The 21711-nt window shown below is 38.8% G+C and overlaps 1 protein-coding gene across 3 annotated transcripts in view; it reads left to right on the top strand.

Annotated features, from left to right (window-relative positions):
- GABRB3 (gamma-aminobutyric acid type A receptor subunit beta3) overlaps positions 1-21711 on the top strand; it is a 203686-nt gene that overhangs the window by 178014 nt on the left and 3961 nt on the right. For 2 of the 3 annotated variants that reach the window (XM_065677622.1, XM_065677624.1), the window contains 3 exons: positions 620-757; positions 9860-10012; positions 14018-14262. In XM_065677622.1, the coding sequence (XP_065533694.1) occupies positions 620-757; positions 9860-10012; positions 14018-14262 (536 nt within the window). Of the gene's footprint in view, positions 1-619; positions 758-9859; positions 10013-14017; positions 14263-18936; positions 18943-21711 lie in introns of all 3 variants that reach the window. The other variant, XM_065677625.1, reaches the window with a different exon arrangement.

The raw sequence follows: 21711 nt of genomic DNA on the forward strand, positions 1-21711 counted from the left end.
ATTCTCTTAAACACCAAGTCTTGTCCTAGGTTTGAAATATTCAGATGTATACTTGTGCTTCAAGAGTTCCTGCTCCATTTCTGCTGCTGGCTGGGGACTGTAAGCCATATACAGAAAATACTAGTATATATTCTATATTCAGCTACAGTCCTCCACTACAGAAAATAATGAAAATGGTGCGACTCACAGTCTTTAGTGTGAGTGGAAGAGATCTGCCTCAATTATGTTTGTCTTCATTCATTGAACAGTCCACCTTCTTGTGATTATGAGCATAAATATACACTTGGTTTCAGTGCTAAATGCATATGAAAATCATGCAACTTTGCAGGTTTTGGGTAGCATTTTCCGTCTCCTTGTGGCCATTAATATCTATGTGAATTTTATGAGTGTTACAAAAAAAAAAAACCCAAACAGAAAACAACCCAGAATATATTGCCTCAAATTCTTGAGCAGACTGTAACAGCACAGCTCTTCAGGAGAAAATAGAACAAAACACCACACAGGACTCCAGCTGTTCTGATGCTTTTCATTGTCTCAAATGACAAACTGCCTGTATTGTCTTTGAGGCTACCTTTGAGTCTGCTGTTATTTCTGACTAACTATTCTGCTCTGCCCACAGATGGCTACACAACTGATGACATAGAGTTCTATTGGAGAGGTGGAGATAACGCAGTCACTGGTGTGGAGAGGATTGAGCTTCCTCAGTTCTCCATCGTGGAATATAGACTGGTGTCAAAGAATGTTGTCTTTGCCACAGGCGAGTATTGTCATTTGCCCATTTACTGTTTAATTTCCTCATGTATGACAACTACAGTTTTATTGATCATAATTAATCATTACTAATCATAATAACGCATAGTCTGTGTTCTGTGTTTGGCTAAAGAAATTACTTACTTGATTATACCCAGAGGCAGGAGCCCATGCAATACAATTTCTTGTTTATTTCTCTTTTTCTTGTGTATGTGTGTGATACTTAACCAGACATCTAAATATCTATGATCTAAATGCATATGAAGTCATTCACCTCTGAATCATAAGTTTTCATACAGGGTTACTGGTCGTGCATAACTGTGTTTTGGCATACTAGGTCAAAAAGCCACCATTTTTAGAAATACCTCCCTGCAGCTTTTCAGTGCATGTTTGTTTTTTATTGTTGTATAGTGAACGTAATGTCGTTTATATCTTGATTTGCACTGATGGGTATGTATAATACTGTATACATAGCCAGTGCTTTTGTCGTCATTGTAAAGATGCTAAAATTAAATCCCTGGTTTTCCTTCTTGTTTCCTTGAAGTTGTAATAAAAATTACTGGTAGCTCACAGAATTAGATGTCTTTGGGTGAATTTTATGTTTAATGTTAGACAGCAGCATAGGAAAATATTGTTATGTGTGACAAGCAGCACAGAAAGCTATCAGCAAGTGTGGGGCTACTATCTGGGACGGCCAGATTTTCAGTGCTCTTCAGACCACAGGAGTGTGCTGTTCTGTCTGTCTCAGGGCACTAGAACAAATGAAGCACAGCTCTATTATGTTTGTAAGCATCGCTTCACCCACTCTTTGGACACAGCATCTGTTTTGAAGTACACAGAAGCACAAGTTGTATTTCAGAACAAAATGTAAATATTGCTGAGATTGAAATTAACATGAGGGGGGTTGCCAACTGCTGCTGTTCTTGTTTATCATTGTGAATGGAAGGGTTTTTTCTATAACAAACCAGATGATACTCTAATCTTATATCCTTCCATTCTGTAGCTAGTGTCATCTTTGGCAGCCAGGGTTTACCTGCCCCTACGCAAGACTGGATATGTTTTTGTAGGATGGCTCCTTTGGATAACAGTGAGAATACAGAGAACTTAGTTAGGAAGTTTTTATGGCAGTCATAAGCCACCTTTCAGTTCAGTATGAAATATTTCAGTAAAGGCATGATTTAGTAATTTAGACAGGAGAAAGATTTGTTAATTCAGGAAAAACGGAAATCCAAAGAGCTGTAAGATGAATATGAAAGAGAATGAAAACTAGGATTAGACATTATTATGACCAAAATTTCAAAATCACAACAGTTCTTTCAAAAAAAACCCAACCAACCTTGTGGAAGGAGTAAAAGAGTTTCATGCTTCAGGGTTTAAGATAGTTTGACATTCGTGAGTAGGATGACACAGTCACAGGGAACGGATTACTCCATGTTTCTTGTACCATTTTCTGAAGCATGTAATTTTTGTCACTGATGATGATGACACAATAGTGAATTTACTATTATTTTGGTTCAGGACATTGTGAAAATGCTTGATTAATTATGAAGTTTTGTGCCGAGTATTTCCATGAAGGGGAAACATCATTCCTTTTCTTTTTTTTTTTTTTCTAAAAATCACATATTTGATTTTAAATCTGAAGCATGCTAGTGAATCTGGTTGATAAAGTCAGCACAATCTCTTCAGATTTCATCTCAAGACCCTACTTTATTATGGTCCTAGTAATTAGGGCCAGTTTCTTCATTTCTGTAGAAAATAAGTCAGGCATGCTTTCTTTTTTATTTGGCTATGAGGTTATTGAATTCTCAAGGGAAGATATTAGTTCTTTGAGCTCAACATTTCAGTGAACATTTCAGAGAGTTCAGTACTAGTGTGCTTTGACTGTATAAAACTGAAAGAAGACTTCAGAGTCATGCCATAAACAGCCTTTGGAGTAGTTATTTCTCCTATCCTCTATGAGGATCAGTGCTGTATAATCTTGTGTAACTTATGCAAATGGGAAAATCTGTTCCCATAGTTACTACAGAGAAGCAACAGTAAGCATGGGGAAAACCCCATAGATAATGGCAGAAAGCTGTGCAGGGCTGCAAGAATACTGGAGGAAATGCATGCATGTTGAAACATAGCATTGGAGTTAAAAATTATCTTGCCAAATTGGGTCAAAATAGGTCTGTAAAGAAAATATAAAAATCAGTATGGACAAGTGTGAAATACATACAACTACTTATTCCTATCCATATTCAGGACAGGGAATACCAGGTTAGACCAGGCATCTGTGTGTAGAAATCTAGGGGCTGCTTTGATCGCAGACTGAACATGAGCCAAAAACATCTTCTGGGGAACAAGCAAAACAAAATTCATCCTATAAGGAGTCTTACTTGCACTGCTAAGGCCTGAGCTGAATATTTGTGATCATGGGTACCGCTCTTCAAAACAGTTGTGGAGCAATAGAAGAGGGTCTAGGGAAAATCAGTAAGAAAGAATTGAAGTCTAGAAAATGGAGTACCTGGTCTTACTGGAGAAACAGGTATGGTCATGTAAGTTTACAAAAAGAGAATACTTGGTGGTAATTAAATTCTTCAAATGTCTAGAATGTATGTGCAAAGGCACGGGCTTTAGGCTGTTCTCTTTATTCATGATGGAAAGAAGAGAAAGTAGAAGTTAAATTTCTATGAAGAAGAAAAATCTGGCTTGACTGTCCTTTCAACACAGCTGAAGTCAATACAGGCTGCCATAAGACATCTAAAATGGCAATGGATGCCTGTGTGTCAATAACTAAATTAAGCCCATAGTCGAATAATATCAAATCAGTGCTGTCAATGGAGCCTAAAGAACAGTTCAGCTCTCAAATACCTCTATTCTGTCAATTGAATAGCTCTTAGGAAACTATTCAGTTGTCTAAACATAGGTATCTGTTGCCTCTTGATATGCTATAGAACATCCTGCTTAGCAATTAGGCTGGTGTCTAATCATAGAATGGTTAGTGTTGGAAAGAGCCTTAAGATCTTCTTCCAATCCCCCTGTCACGGTCAGAAATGCCTCACACTAGACCATGTTGCCCAAGTCTCTGTCCAACCTGACTTGAACACTGCCGGGGATGGAGCATTTACCACTTCTTTGGGCGACCTCTTCCAGTTTCTCACCACCCTCACAGTAAAGAAGTTCTTCCTTATACCCAATCTGAACTTGTCCTGTTAAAGTTTGAACCTGTTACCCTTTGTCCTATTGCTACAGTCCCTAATGAAGAGTCTCTCCCCAGCAGCCAGGGATACAGTTGGCTTTCTAGGCTTCAAGCAAACACTGCCAGCTCATGTTCAGTTTCTCATCAATCAACACCTCCAAGTCCTTCTCCATAGGGCTGCTCTGAATCTCTTCTATGCCAAATCTGTAGTGGTGCTGGAGATTGCCCTGACCCAGGTGTAGGAGCTTGCACTTGGCATGGTTAAACTTCCTGAGGTTGGCGTTGGCGCGCCTCACAAGCATGTCAAGGTACCTCTGAATAGCATCCCTTCCCTCCAGCATATCAGATGAACCACATAATTTAGGGTCATCGTCAAACTTGCTGAGGGTGCACTCAATCCTACTGTCCATGTCACCAACAAAGATGTTGAATAGGAATGATCCCAACACCAACCCGTGAGGGACACCACTCATTACTGCTCTCCAGTTGGACATTGAGCCATTGACTGCAACTCTCTGCATGTGGCCATCTAGCCAATTCTTTTATGGTCTATCCATCAAATTGATGTCCGCAACATCAAAACTGGTTGTTCCAGCTGGGAGAATCAGCAAGATGTCAAGTGCCTTCAGCTGGATACTAATTGCCCTTGGCGTGTTACTGGTAAGCTCTTTCTTGTTGACAAAAATCCTAGAAATACTGAGGAAGTTAGATTCGTGGTGCACTTCCCTCAGTTTTCCTATGGAAAGAATGCCTTGTCCTTTCCAAAATACTGGATGCCAAACCTCTGCACATTATGCAGGCTATTGCCCTTGGACATGCCCAGGATTTCTTTGAATGTGTCTCAGGCTTTTTATCACCTTCCATCCATCAAATTGATGAGTGGTCCATCCATCAGACTGATGTCTCTCCAGTTTACAGACAAGGATGTCATGTAGGACAGTGTCAAATACTTTGCACAAGTCCAGGTAGACGATGTCAACTGCTTTGCTCTTATTCATCACTTCTGTAGCCCCATCATAGAAGGACACCAAATTGGTCAGTCATGATCTGACCTTTGTGAAGCCATGCTGGCTGTCACCAAGCACCTTGTTGTGTTTTATGTGCTTTAGCATGGTTTCCAGGAGAATCTGCTCCGAGATTTTGCCAGGCACAGAGGTGAGACTGCCTGGTCCATAGTTCAACAGGTCTTCCATTCTTCCCTTCTTAAACACAGGGGTTATGTTTCCCATTTTCCAGTCATTGGGAACTTTGCCTGACTGCCATGGTTTTTTGAATATGATGGACAGTGGCTTAGCAAATTCATCCACCAGCTCCCTCAGGGCCTGCAGATGGAATTCATCAGGTTTCATGGCAGTTTCTTGTGTTTATTGACAATCCAGTGCTTCAGTATTAACTACTTAACTGGTATTAAGTTCTACTCTTCACTAGCCTAATGCATCTCAAATGGCATTAGACACTTCTAATTTAATTGCCTGTATAGGCAATTAAATCGCACCCTTAGAATCATCTTCCTATAAGTCTAGCTCTCCTGATCTCTAGACACCAAGAGCTTATGTGCCATCCGTATGTAAATATCTGCATGGAAACCCCTGAAATTTAGAGCTTAGACCTGTGAGCTGAATCCACCGCCGAAATGTTTGTTATCCAGAAATGCAAAGAAACTGAATAGGAATAGGGATGTGTAAAACACCACCTAAAAGCTTCAAGATGCGTAGCAGTCAGGGCCAGACTAGCAACCTGTTGTTAAGAGGAGGATAGTCCTAAAAGACTTGAAAATTAATTATTTGCTGTATTCTGAAAGATCAATCTGTAAAGTACATTTCCAATTAGTGGAAGAACCTTCCCAAAAGAACAGATTAAAGTAAGAATTCTGTAACTGACCAACTCTGTTATCTTGGTTCTTACTTGAATAAAACAGCAAGAGACTAATTTAGCCTTGGAGCTAGATACTTCAGCTTGCCAGCTTTTGATGAAATTGAAACAGAAACAAGCAATTACTTTTTACCAAATGCCCAAATATATGAAAGAGGAATATTTTCAGCTCAGTTATTGATTATTTTCTTTTTCATGCCTGCATTCTCAATGCTGTTGTTAGATTTAAATACTTCAGGCTAAATTCTATTGTTCCTGTACTATCTGAATTAGCCCATGGACATAAATATGTTACATGAGATGGGAGAAAGGGTAACAAATCTGGTCCTTGAACAGCAACGCTGTTCTTTATGCAAAAAAAATTTGATGGAAAATTAACAACTAGAATTTCCTGGTAATTAATCTCTAAATGTACTGAGCCTTAATTGACAAATCATTATCCAAGCATAATCAGGCAAGTAACAGTGTAATTGTTGAGCTCGCCAAGAAATCCATTTTTATTGAATATATTACGCAAGATGATTTCTTCTTAGATCAGAAAAGATCTGGGCTTACATGCAGATTGTTCCATGCAGGTGAGGACCCATCCTTTTCACTGAGCTTTAGCCCTGCAAATGGGAAACAAGGCAAAAAAAGGAATGTTCCTCCTTTTAATTCTTTGTTTTCCACAGATTCCTGTGGTCTGTTTGCTGAAGGTGAGATACTACAGCAGAGATAGCAGGCTGGAGGTAGGGCCAATAGATCATCTGTAAAGACATAAAACCCATACAGGTGAAAGTAATAAAAACTTCTGTAGTCTCATTGAGAGCTACCTAAAGGAGAAATCTGGCTGCACAGTATGAAAATACAAGGCTACCAGTTCATGTTTCAGTTTCAACCTGAACTATATGAAGACTGAATTATTCTGAAATTCCAGAGATGCAGACCTCCCAACAAAATCTGAGCTTGGAAAATCACCATGAAACAGGATGACATTCTGTTCACCTTTATAAAACTGAACAATGTCTCAACTAAGTAGCTGTAATGCCAGAAAAACTTTTTGTTAGATTGCCCAGGAGCCACAGACCCTCAAAATCTACACTGAGACTTGCAGGGCTGGTATTCATCTTGTTCTGGTTTAAGGTGAATATAATTTCAGCGTCTGCATATGAACTAGGTGTCTTAGTTGATGAGAATCTAGTCAATAGAGTTGGTGAAGTCTGGAGACAAATTCAGTCTACCCATAGGAATCTATTTTAGGAGGAGATGGATAATTCTCTAGGTTTCATTTACTAGATTGACTAGATTAACTGAAAATTTCCTGGAAATGTAATGGGAGCTTAGATACCTCACTCATGTATATGCAGTTCAAGTGAGCCGCTTAATCAGCTGCTGCTTGAGATGGGATAGAGCAGCCTTCTTAGTCTCTAGCTGCTAATCAAAAAGGTGCAGGAGCTACATCATATCCACCAGCGACATGATGGTGTCTGAGATGTTGTAGGGGATCTCAAAAGAAATAGTGCACCTTCAGATTCACAACTGAATCTCTCTGTTTCAGTCCAGGTCCTGCTCTAGAGCAGTCAGACAGCACTGACAGCCCTGGCCCCATGTATGGTTCTTAGGGTTCTGTCTTCTTGCTTCAGGACAAAGAACATGGTGCTTGAAGCAACTTTATGTCGACATCCTTGGCTTTGAGACACTGACTGGAGAGTCCACCTTTAAGTCCAGGTTCCACTAATTCCAGTAACTATCCTGTCTCATTAGATAGAGATAATGGGCGATGCTCACAGGTGAAGCATTCAAGATAAATATCTAAGGTTTGCTCTGTCATAGTATTTCTCAGTTAAGGATTTCAGTACTGAACATGACTGACATACGTGACACCCTATGTCTCTCCACTGTTGGCACATTATCATCTCCTCCATCCACACAATTTTCCCTGCTTTTTCAATAGCACCAAGTTCCCTCTTCTTTCTCTGAGGTTCCCCAATGTGTCCAGGGTCCTCAGCACTGGAGTGGCCCAAGAAGAGGCTTTGATTCAGTGATTCAGTTCCACTGAACCTTATTGAGTGAATCTTTCAGGGTATTTATCAAAGAATCAGTATTTTATGGGAGATTTTCCAGTCATCACCTCTATCAGTGATAGTCCACAGACACCCAGACCTGGACAGGACTTTTGGAAAGGAACTGCTCTGTAGAGAATTCTTTGAGGGGGTGCTGTATTATATGAAATAATGTTCCTCAATAGAACTTTATAAAAATTTATACTCCTGAATTTATACTACACACTACTTTTACTGTAGAAAGGTAATCAGGTCTGCTATGTTTTTAATGTGTTTCATGATGGCAGGCTGTGTTTCTGTTTTCTTTACATAGTCTGCAGACACAAGGGCTCAGAAGCCATTTCATAGGAAGCTCCACGGAAAAGTTAAGCTTTCCTAACAAAAAAGAAGGCATAGCTTAAAAGAGAGAATTTGTCTTTTGAAATGAAGCATTGTTTGTTGGAAAACAAAGATGTTAAGCAAACTAAAATTTAAATGTTTCTTTGCTAAAAATTATACTGACTGCTTTAGACAGCAGAAAACCTTGGTCTGATTTTCATGATAAAATAAATTATTATGATTACACCAAGATTCATCTTTTAGTGAAACTGGAAGGCATTTCATCCTGGAAAAAAAAAAATACTACTGATTGAAATAATCACAGCAAACAAATATAGCTACCAGATATTTCTTTTTCCAGGGGTAGTTCTTCTGAGATTTTTTGATAAAACAGTTAAGGATAGTTGAATGCAGCTTGATACTGCCTGGATGCTTTTGATTCCTGGAAATGGTGTAGAAGTCATATGACTCAAAGTATACCAAACTATCAAGAGTGTGATGAAGAAAAATCTACACTTTTCTATTCCTTCTTTCACTTTCTGTCTCAGGAAATCCGTCATTCTTTTGTATAAGGGTGAATGTAATTTCTAATGCTTATATGCAAACATATAAACATAATTTAAGTTATTTTAATTTGTTTCTACATGTAATCTCTCATATTTTGCATGTATTTGCATTAGAACACGTGGGATGTGGTCTAATATCTACATGTGTCCTCGATATGTGCAGAAATGTTTTTTAGGATGTTGATTTAACTAGAGCTTTTAGATGAGCTATTAAAAGTATCATATCTAAGACTAGTAAAGCAAACACTGAAATCATAGAGCTAATGTTGTGAGAATGACTACATTTTTCCTGTACAGCTGTACTCAGATTTAATCCTCTTTGCATTTGGTGAAAAAGGCACAATTTTTTTAAACTGTTGGAGATTTCTAAATATATAAAATATATTCAGTAAGATTAACACCGATTTTGAAACACATCAATTTGAAGTTAAATAGATTTTTAAACACTAAAATTGAAGTTCTTCATTTTTTTAATTATTTATTTGTTCCAGTTGCAACAATTCATGAATCTGTATATATACTGTATGCATGTACACACACATATAAAATAATCCTTTTTTGCTTAAAGTATTTTTTGAAGAAATATTCTATCCTGTTCTAATTGAGTTAGAGGATCTGGTCTGTCTCTTAGAGGCATTTCCTTACTGGGATTCATTGCAATTTATTTTTGACACCACAGGTAGAATGTTTTTCATAGTTCAAATGTAATTAAGAAGTACCATCTCATGAACAGCTCTTCCCTGTAAATAAATAAATATGCACATTATTAACCTCAATATAAATACTATACATAAAACTGAATATTTGAATAATCATTTTACTTGGAGACCTAAGCATCTGGTTTTAAAAACTAACTGGTGCTCACCCATCTGTTCAATAATCTAGAATAATTTACCATTTTCCTTTCTTTTCTTCCCAAATACAAATTGTTTGTATGTCACCATATTCACTGCACAGTTTCCTATAATACCAACCAGTAATCTAGTGAAGGCATTTTCCCTACTGTTCTGCAGATGTCATATTACCCCATGAAATGTGTGTGCTTTAGTTTCTACGGAAACTGAAGACAAATATCTGCAAGTGTCTTCTCTTCAGTATAAATAACACTGTTTTTCCCTCCCTTTCCTCAGGTGCCTATCCAAGACTCTCACTGAGCTTCAGGTTGAAGAGAAATATTGGATACTTTATTCTTCAAACCTACATGCCCTCCATACTGATTACCATTTTATCATGGGTGTCATTCTGGATCAATTATGATGCATCAGCAGCAAGAGTTGCCCTTGGTATGTGCTAAGAATGAATAGGACATTAAAATTTCAGACTGAATGTAGCCGTTGGAGGTCGTTAAAAGACTGCAATGTGATGTCAGTATTTTGATAATCCAAAATAATTTCCCTCAAAATCGTATCACCCAGTATTGCCTCAAAAATGATAAGGTTTCCCCTTCATACAAGAATGTAGCTACCACTAAATCTCTTAACATGAGCTGCTCACACAGGTCTTAGCCTTGTTCTTATCAAAGTTAATGTTGTCAGTAGCTTCAGCAAGGAGACCAGCTCCAGAATCATACTCCAAGTTCTTGAGTGTGGGCTTTTAATCCATTTTAGTGTGGGAAGATAAGTATAGCTCCAAGGCTCCTCCTGAGATTCTGAGTCTTTAACTGACAGTGGCGGGAACAGGTCTCAAGAACCATGTACTAGTTCAGAGCACAGGGGCACATCAGCTACAGACCATTACATCCTGCTTAACCCTCAAAATGCACAGCATGCTAAGTGCATTTTCATTGCAGTTTAAAGTGTTGCTTACCACGTAGCAGAAAGGATTAGATTTGGCACATGTTGATGATCCTTGTCCAAGACCTATTGAGATCAAAATATCCTTTAGATAACAGAAGGTAGCTTCAGAATGGTGCAGTAGACACTGTGGAGGGAACAAATGCCATCCAGGAGGACTTTGACAGGCTCAAGAGGTGGGCCTGTGCGAGCCTCATGAAGTTCAATAAGGCCAACTACAAGGTCCTGCACCTGGGTCGGGGCAATCCCAAGCACAGATACACTCTGGGTAGGAAATGGATTGAGAGCAGCCCTGAGGAAAAAGATTTTGGGGTGTTGGATGGGGCTTTGAGCAGCCTGGTCTAATGGAAAGTGTACTGCCCATGGCAGGTGGGTTGGAAGTAAATGATCTTTAAGATTCCTTCCAACCCAAAACATTCTATGATTCTATGAAAATATTTCACATGAAATACTTCATCTATTACAGAATCATAGTCAGGGATAGCTATGGACAAGGAAAATGAAATGGATCCATAAATCCTTATGACTACTACTGCCTATCATCTCATCCCGAATCCCAACTTCAACTCTGTGCTTCCCAATAGCACATACCTTCCTACCCCAAATTTGTCTCTAAGCCTATGCTGTATAACTTCCTGCGATAATCTCTTCTCTTCTTAAAACACGAACATATTCCCTAGTTCTCTTATTTTTATGATATGTACTACAGCAAACTGGGACTGCAACCCATGTCCATATGATTTCCCTACCTCTGTACTCTGTATCTCCCAAGGTTCCACATACTAAAGAAGGCTGGTCAGCCACAGCTATACCTTTGTGCAATATTGACTTACTAACATCTAAACTTGGGTAACTGGAGATACTGTAGATTAACTTCAGTTTCTGTACAGTAATTGTACAGATACTGTAGATTAGCTGGTGCATACAGGTATGACACAATCTGGCATTGCCACTCAGCAGCTAGTGCATGTTTAGCAGGTTGCAGATAAGTAGTAGCTGAATGGGAGGTGGAACATAAAGTCCAAACAGCTGTGACGTATTCAGAAATGAGCTACTGCATTTCAAAGATCCACCCTGGAGACATGATTGAGTGAAGGGAGCACTTCAAATGTATCAGTCAGCATCTAGATTTTACATACCAGCCAGGACTGAAGAGAATAGATGGTTAGACAAAGTTACCAAATCTAGTGATATTCCATACCCTTCTATGATGGATTCACATGTTTTTTGTTATTTAACAGGACTGTCTCATGTGGCCTATTTCTCTGTAACACAAGTTCATCAAGTACTGTACTGTGATAACACAAATATTAGAATAAAAGTCAGAGAGAACATTCCAGGCAAGCTCAGGAGCCCACATGTTCTATTTCAAATTGATAGTCGTTTTGACAGGACAAAAATACATCTCATAGATGCTTCTGAGAAAACAATTAGTGCCTTGGTGATAATGTCTGTGATGCCTGTATAATAAATGTTCAGTGTCATGGGTCTAATCCTGTGTTCCTTTGTGTAGCCCCTCTTAAGAGTCAGAAGCTGACCTGAGATAGTAACAAAGTTTAAAGGCAATATAGCACCTTTAGAGTTATGTATCTGACTGAAAAGTTCAGTACAGAGGAGGGTAAGGCCTGCTGGCCTGAGTATTTGTTAGAGGAAGGATTCTTTGTGCAATTCTTAGGGATGTGGAGACAAACTTTTACTCAACCCATACAAGAAACCTGTGTTCTCTACAACATCTTAATTCTAGTTGATTCACTTCTACATTTTGCTCCAGTCCCTTTCCCTTGGCTGTACATGCCACCTGTGCTCCAGCTCGTACTGAACCCAGTACTTGCCTCAATGGAGAATTCCTGGCATGGAGCAAACACCAGCTCATTGCAGAGACTGTACTACGGACACTGCAGACAGAGGCTGATACAGGGCTGTTCTCAAAAGAAATAGTCAAACCCATCAGTTCTGCTCAGTACTGAGGTTTTGCTAGTTAGTCCTAGAAATTCCAAAGTTCCGTCCTTTGAGTGAGGGGAAAAATAATCTTGACAGTTCTCACTCTTGGGAACGGCTGTACTCACAAGATTATCCTGTTTTTATATAACAGGTGAGTGTCAGCTGCTTCTCCAACTGTGCTTTAAAATAGATTATTGATTGTCAGAAGGGCATTTGTGTGCAGGATGCCAGGGTCTCCCATGGGATGTATTTATTTTGGTTAGTGATAGCCACCTTTCTATTCAGTGTGCTTAATCTTCTGGATCACCAAACATCTGACATCAACACACACTTGTTTCACAGTTTAGAGGAAAAGCACTGAAAAACCGCATGACACTGACCTACTAAATATACAAAATATCTGTTATAGAACCTTATAGGCTACTACTGCAGTTCCCTGGAGTGGCACTGTTTACACTAACAGCTTGATTTTGAGTTATATTGTCTTTGTTTCTGTTTCTTCAAGTAAAAGAAGCTGTGCTTTATAATATGGAAGCAATTTTCTTTTGTCCTTTATTTTTGTACTGCCTGCATTTTAGTGACTGCTTACAAACTGATGGTATAATTATGAAATCAGAGAAACCAGTAATGGAGGGGACCTATTAGAATGTCTTGCCTTGCGATGTAGACTTATTCTATGAATCATTGTTTTCAGCCACTTGTGATTTGTAGGTCCCATAAAATTTCCAGCAGAGATACAGACCCTGTAGTTTATTGTGAATTCAAGCAGACTGACAGTAAATCTGCTTTTCTTACCAGCTTTTCAAAACAGTGCTCTGTAATATATTTTCAGGTGCTATGTCCATCCTTAGGTAAATAAATGAAGGTTTGACACACCTTATAGATTTTTCTAGGTACTTTATTAGTGTCCAGTCAATCACCATAAAAATGCTGCTCTCCCCCCTTACTTTTTTCATTGCACAAATCCACATACCTGTCTGCCTCTCACTGCTCATCTCACTTCTTTCTATGTAAAAATTAGAGTACTGCTCTAAACTAGTCATCTCCAAGTCCCTCTTCTATATTGACCTTTCTTTGAAATAGGTGTCTAAAATAGATGGGATGAACTGCTCAAGAAGGATGCCTGTCTCTCAACATTTGCTACAGGACTAACTTCAACCAGCTGTTTAACTGTTGAGATTTAAAACTGCATGAGGAGAGTCTTTCACCATCTATATGAACATTCATTCTGTTGCATATCAGTTTGGTCTGATCTCTGGGGAATGGATCATCAGTACAGCTACACTGGCTTCCATGAACCTACATTAACTCATGGCAGTGGTGCCAGACCCCTTGGTAGCTGTTCCCCCAATCATGTGAAGAAAATACTGTAACAAAATAATAATGCATCAAGCTTTGATTTTACTTTGATTTGCAGTGATGTCACCAGTGAGATATCTTTGAGAAATTTTTAAGCTTCTTCACACTGACAAGGCAGATTTGCCAAAAGGGAAAATAAAATTGAAATGTGGTGTGCTTGGAGTTGTAAGATACATGCTCTTTTTCTTTGTGTAGGAATTACAACTGTGCTGACTATGACAACAATCAACACTCATCTGCGAGAGACTTTGCCTAAAATTCCATATGTTAAAGCCATCGACATGTATCTCATGGGCTGCTTTGTATTTGTCTTCTTGGCCTTACTTGAATACGCCTTTGTCAACTACATTTTCTTTGGAAAAGGCCCACAAAGGCAGAAGAAACTTGCAGAAAAAACAGCAAAGGCAAACAACGATCGCTCAAAGTTTGAAGGCAACCGGGTAAGATTCTTTAATCTATATATATGCTTTCTATTCTTTTATTACAAAAGTATCTGTTTGAAACAAAAGAAGCTTGCTTAGAAACATCACCAACTACATCATCTTTTTGTGGACAAACTTGGGCATTTTTATATTCAAGAACCTACACAGAAGAATATATTTAAGCATACATAAATCGAAGGAGTATGACAAGTAATTGTAAGAAGAAGAAAACAATGGGAGTACAGCTAGCTTGAAAATAAAGGCTCAGATCCACAAAGGCATTTATTTTTCTAAATCCAATATAATTTAACTGTGATTTTGTTTAAGTATGTACATAAGGCAACCCAGGATCTGAGCATACTTTTTCTCACTTCAATTACAGCAGACATATTTAGAATGGGAGAGAACAGATAAAGGATTAGTTCTGCCATGCTAATTAATTGGCCAGCATAACTGAACCACTGTGTGTGACATTGTCATCTGCTGCTGTTTAAGACCAGCAGAAAATTATGATTCCTAGAGAAACTTTTGGATTTACTTCTGAAGCAAATATTAGCATGGTCTGTGCTGATTACATTCAAACCTATTCCATTGCCTAGAGTATTACTTCATCCAATGAATGCCCTTTTTTCTCCCTTTGGAAGAGCCATTCAAGGTATTTAACATTATATGATATTAGCAAACAATGTGAGTTTGAATAGAACATGGGGATTTCTTTTTTTTTTTGGCTAAAATGCTTCCAGGGAGGCTTCTTCATTCAGTTCTATTGAGTAAGATTGTTTTTAATATGACCTATAAATTAGAAGAGTTCGCAGTGACAGAACTGCTACCTGTTTATGAAATACCAGTATCATAAAAGTAATTTCAAGCTGTATGTTTTGACCCTAATGTTTCTGTCTGCTATAGTAAATGTAGTGCAGAACTGCACCAAAATATTAACATTCATATCTGTGAAATAATTTTTAATCAATAAACTCATTTTTGTCCACTGTATTATGAAACCAAATTCTCATCACAGTTGGCAGCACTGCTTAGGCCTAAGCTAACAAGAGGAATGAATTCCCTTTCCCTGAAAAATAAATAGTCATAATAATAAAAAAAGCAGAGGGGAAAAAAAAAAGGAGTATCAAGAGAATTAAGAGAATTGAAAGAAATTGAGAAGATTTTAGCTAAAAGAATGTAATGCAGATGTATGCACTAAGGTTCAGTTCTCCCAATGGAAACCATCTGGTGAATCTTATCCATTTAAATGATTTACATAATTCAGTACAAGTCTTGTTAATGGGCCCAACAGCACCCTGTGCCTGATTGTTTTTCCATCTTAAGATCAATTGGTCTATATTGTCAAAAGAAGTATAAGTATCTTAACATAAAAAATTGAGGGTTTCATACATAGATCATGCCATTTTTATATCCCAGATTTGATCATACCATATATCAACCTTCTTTTGTTCACTTCTGAATTACAGCCCTTACAATCTTTTCTTTCTGGACTATCCTAAGCAAATATCATGGACTGTTCTGACTTTTCTGCTGGTTTAATATCAACCATGCATGAAAGAAATTAGGAAAGAGATTCAGCACACCAGAGCTGAAAGAAGAGTTTGTTACTTGTTTGCCTTGGAGTCCCAGCTGTGAAAGGGAGCTCTGTATGCTTTGTGGCAATGTATATATTCATACTGACTGTGAGTATGTGCTGTTTAGATGACACAGGATAAATAAAGAGGTATGATCCCATTCTGTGTAGAAAACATTTTGTCTCCAGCCCTCAGCTGGTGAAGTCAACACAGCTGCATTGCAGTTACTGGATTCAGGGCTTTCAGAGAAGCAGTGCCAGCATACAACAGGAAAAGGCGGGAACATTAGGTACAGCTGATCGGAAATCTCCCTTTGAAAAAACCATAGACAGGAAATGTAGATTCAGTGGATGTAGGATGTTAAATCTGAATTTCTCATTTTAGAAACCCTGTCTAGTGCAAAGCAGAGGGAATTCATCAGAATACGTAAGAGGTCCCATTGCCTTCAGGATGAACAGATCAGGGAAAATCCACCTAGCAGATCTACATTGGACAAAGTTTTTCAGGGCTTCCAGATACCACAGCCCTGATGCTGGAAAATGGTTCCCATGGTAAGGCACTGGAAGAGGTTGCCCAAAGAAAATGATAAATACTCCATCCCTGGCAGTGTTCAAGGACAAGTTGGACAAAGCCTTGAGCGACATGGTCTGGGATGAGGCATCTCTGCAGATGGCAGGGGTGCTGGAACTAGATGATGTTAAGGTCCTTTCCACCCCAAACCGTTCTATGATTATGTGATTCTATGTCCACTATTCTGTACAGGCACCCTTAAATACAGCAGGAGAGGTGATCATGCCAGAGTTTTTAATATACTTGCCCTGGAAGACAGTACTTGAAAGCTCTGCAAGGTTTGCTCTGACCTCTTCAAGATGGTAAAGAAGCATTAACTTCCAACCTCTCCTTTGGTGCCCTTGAAGATCATTGGGTCTGATGGAAATAATGGCTTGTTGGGAGTTGCTTGCTTCTTGTTTTAGAGTTTGGACTCAGGGGCTGAATGTCCTGGGAGAGGCTCATAAACTGGAGGGCACACTGCATAGCAAGGAATGCTTAGAGCCATGAAGACAGCTTTTGTTATAGTTTTTGTGATTATAGTTTTTGTGATTTCAGTGAGGCTTCGGGCTTCCATGGAGTGTATATCCATTCAGAACAGGAAGACTTCTAATCCCGGGAAATATTTCAAATCTCACATGATTTGAGGCTGAGCAGCATTTTCAAAGAAAGGAAGAATGGCTAAAACCAGGCAGCCTCCTTTGCAGCTATCATCAGCACTATTTGATGACTATCAAAATGTGCTGTGCTAGAAAGAAGATTGAAAAGGGTTCAAATATAAAACTTGAAGAAGGCATTATTTTTAGTCTGCCTCTAAGAGTACCATTTTGGGTTGATTTGTGTTGCTGTTTTGCTTTAGTAATTGAATGGTTTTGTATATTAAATATGTGAGTGATCTCCCTGTCACTGATTTAGGGTGCTAGCTCAGGGCACTAGCAAAAAAAACCCAGATTAAACCAAATAAATAAACAAACATTAGACCATTTGTTGTCCACATCAGCTGCTGTAACTTGTGGGCATTGTGATAGAACTGTGAACTGTGCTGTATCAAGTCCAACCTGAGTCAAGAGGAGCTGCAGTGCTGTGGAAATCACTTGTTTGTATTGGGAGGCAGCATCAGCAGAGCAGAGGCAGCACAACATACTGCCTTGTATACAGGCCCTGAGTTCAAGCATTGCTCTTGCAGTGTAAGAGACTGGGAGTGCTGCTGAGGCAGTGTCTGTCTCTCAAGCAAAGGGAACAAGAGAAGGATGAGGGGAAAATGCCACATTATTTTCACATAGGAGGACTTCAGCTCATGGAAACCAGTAGAACCAGCATGGATACTGATATTGTAGTTCACTTTTTACATGTCAGAGAGAACTGAAGTCTGGAATACAAGCTAGCAGGCTTGGTTATAAATACTGCTTTTATAGCAGCAAAAGCTTTTTATGCTTTCTTAGTCTTATTTGGTTGTAGAGCAGAAGAATTTTAGTAACAAAGATGTTCTAAGCCACAAAATTTACAGATGTGGGTATGTTTGTGTTTTATTTGATAATTGCAAACAGACAGTTGATGCTCAGTAACTCTGCTTCCTACCACATGCATTTACATTGTCCTGCATCAGAGGTTATGGGTTTGAAAAGCCAAAACTGGTACAATCATCTCCATGTTGCTGCTGCTGCTATGAACATGTGTCTCCAGTGCCAAGCTTTTAGGCACTTCGCTCTGAGTTATTCCTGATCCACTGCCACTGAGGCTCGCTGTGTTGAGGAATGCTCCACCACCTGCTGCTGCTGAGCTGCTCATTGGCTTCACTGCTGCCGTTATGGCTTTCTATCCAGCTCTGCCCACGTGATAAAGCCAATGAGCCCATTAGCTCCAGGCATAAGGGAAAGAGTCCTCACAGCATGGAAACTGCACATGCAGTGTCCTCACATTGCAGAGGTGACAAAGAAAAGCAGTGGGGAGAGAAAAATTCTCCCCTGTATTCTCCCATGTAGCACTGCTGAAGACGGCATGACGACTGAGGCACATCTGACTAAACTGAATTTCTGGGAACAGTTTCAGAAGATTCAGACTGGTGATAAGATGAAACCTGAGCAAGGCTTTACAAATGACTCATTTGTGGATCAGCAGCTGACTACAAAGAAAATGTCACATTTAGCTGTCTCTTCTTTTGACTACTTTTGCATCACATTTAGTTTCAGATAATGCACTGTAAATGGTATTCCCCCTGAACTTTTCCAGCCTATCCCAGGAAACCATAGTTTCTGGAGACATAGGATGATCCTCTTTTTTTTTTTTTGGGTGTATAACCAATTTTCATACACGTACCAGTTTTGTATTAAAAACTCTCTCATACTCTGATACTTTGCTTCATATATCAGGACAAGCTGTAGGATAAAGGAAGAACTGAGTCTTGATTTTTCATAAAATATTTCTTCTGCATATGGTATCAGTGCCTAAAATCCTCCGCTTGTGGTAAAGCTGTCAGAAAAGAATAGGTGGCCTGTAAAAATGTTTTCCCTTGAAAATGATCACCATCATTACAGAATAATTCTGTTTCTCCTGTTCCCATTGGCAGATTCAGGCTTCATTTGTAGCTCTCTGTGAAGCTTCAGTTTTGCTGCATGAATTGTTTATTTTAAATAAGGCTCAGATACAGCCTAATTTACAACTAAATCAGCATGAGAGAGCTCTAAGGCAATCCTGTTCGCACTTATTGTTCACTCTTGTGATAGAGGCTACTGGCATAACCAGCTGGTGAGCATGTGTTTTGGACATTGCTCCTTCTGGGCCAATCCACAGAGGTTATGATTTGCTAACAGTCCCCTGCTAAAAATATTGCTTCTTAGTTCAAGCTGTGGCAATTTACGTTTACAGTTTGGTGGGACCAAAAGTTCAGCCCCAGGGTATCGAATCAGGAGGGTAACTGTCGCACAAGCTCATTCAAGCTTCAACCCCCCGTGGCTGTCAGACATGTGGGAACAGCTTCCTTTGAACAAAAATAATGCATAACCCTTTATAAAAAGGCCCTTCTCTTCAGGCAGTCACTACATGGGTTTTTTTTAGCGCTGGAGATTCCTGGCTCAAACCCCCGCTGTTGGCCAAGGCGGCAGCTTCCCACCAGGCATTGCTGAGAATAGAGGCTCAGGCCACTTACATCTACTTAGTGCTTTTAAGGAATTGTTAATTGTAGCAACCCTTCTCACAAGTGGGATTTTATTCTGAGAATGAGCATCTTGGCTGCTGTGGCAGAATTACCACTCAGTTTAAATTGGGAAATATGAGAATAGCAAAACTGGCAGTATTCTCTTGTGCATCTTCATCTTTCCTGGGTACTTTTTTTGGTGCTGTTTTGAACAGTGGGATATTTCTGAAACATGAGCATGGTGAGTAGGTGCCAAGTTTTGAAAAATATCCGTCAAGGGTGATGAGTACAGTTCTTGTGGGAAGAACTCTCGTCCTGTAGCACTTATGATGAGGATGTTGAGCATGTGCTGGTGGACTCACGCATGTACTAATTTTGTTCTGCAGCCACTTTGCACTAGTATGAATGGTGTAAATCCAGAGACAATAAGAAGGATTGTGTGTGCAATCCATAGTACAGCCTAGAGATTGTAAGAATCCAGACAATGTGAAGCACAGGGCAAGGGAGGACCATGCGTTTATTTATTTATTTATTTTTTCTCTGTTCACATACCTCAATGTTAATTATTACTTGATGGGCAGCGATATTAATATGGGAGTTTCTAATTATTTTTCTTCTTCATACTTGCCTTGTTTTTCAAGATCTTTCCATCTTCCCAGTTCTGCTGGCTACCCTGGGCTTATCTCCTAGGCTGATATAACACAATTCTCTCTTTCAATCTTTTTTTTTCTGCTTATTAATTAATAAAAACATATTAAAACAGTACTGAAGTATCAACTTTTAGACACAGGAAGAACACTCAATGCAATAATTCCTGTTGTGCTTTCAGTTTTAAATTATTTTTAAAATATCCAAGGCATAATGTGATCAGATACTTTTGTTTTAAGCACAGATAACACGTAAGGCTCAATCGCATACTGTTTTACAAGTTGGAAAGCCATTTATATACGTAAGTAAAGAAGATGGAAACTGCTATGAGGTAGTTTACCCCTTACAAAACCGTAGACATTTGCACAAGGGCAGGTAAGGTGAGAATCAGGAAGCTGGAGTCTAGAATGTAATTTGCACCAAAAATTTCCATTTTATTATGATTTTAAGGGGCGATCTGTTTCGTGGGATAATGTACTTGAATAGTAATTTTGATGTAAAATAATGCAAGACTAACTACAGAGACAGCTTTTCATGCTGTTATTTAAACCCGCTATTTGCATTTATATTGCTTCATATGATGGAAAGTGTTTATATGGTATTTAAAAATTTGGGATTTATGAACTCCTAAACATACCTATGGGGTTTGAGCAAAATGCTTCTTATTTTTCTTTTTTGTGTAGTGTAGTGAAAGACTTATGAGGAAAAAGATTTAATTGTAAAGTACTCCTTAAAATTTATGGAATATTAATCAGAAAACTAAATGAACCTGAAATAATTCAGACATTACCTAATAGTAAATCAAGCCTTATGATAGTTTCCTGACCCTAGTAAAGTGTTCTCTCACTGGCATTAAAGCTGAGGTTTTCCAGAAATCTTAATTGAGGAAAGGTATTCTATAGCAGATCTTGTCTTTCATTTCTTTAAAAGTATAATACTTCACATCTAAATGAGTCAGTATCTTGTTTAGAATTGAGAAGCAGATTCAAGACTTTTCACGTGTAAAAGTTTAGAGTTTCATACCCACAACATACAATCTAAGCTGGTGACATGGTGTTCCTCCAAGGGCAAGTATCAGAGGTTCTTTGTGAACCTTATCTTAATTCTCCTGTTTCTGGCTTCAGTTAGGTAAGTTATGGTAATTTTCGTGTGATGATATTAGGCTGCTAAAGTCTTCAGATTTTTTATTTGTACTGTAATACGTATAGTTCAGAAATGGTGAACCTTCAAAAGTTAATCTGTTCTTCTGTGCCTAAAACATCTCATGGCATTTCATGTTTCTCAGCCTCCAGAGTTTGTGAGACTCAGTCACTTCACCCTAGTGCAGAAGCTGTTGTTCAGAGGTGGGAAGGATGGGGTTTGATTAAAATTGATTCTGAAATGTAAGCATCAGTTTTGCACATTTGGATCCATAATGCTTCAGCAGGGAGTTAATGCACTGGTATTCAGCTGTTTCTCTCTGCTTTGATGACCTCACTGGGTAACACTACATGGAAGCAACCAGCCCTGACTCGTGTTGAAGAGAAGATGGGAGTACCATCAGTGGAGACCACAGTGGGA

The sequence above is a fragment of the Lathamus discolor genome, chromosome 4 (assembly GCF_037157495.1).
Source record: "Lathamus discolor isolate bLatDis1 chromosome 4, bLatDis1.hap1, whole genome shotgun sequence".
NCBI lineage: Eukaryota > Metazoa > Chordata > Aves > Psittaciformes > Psittacidae > Lathamus > Lathamus discolor.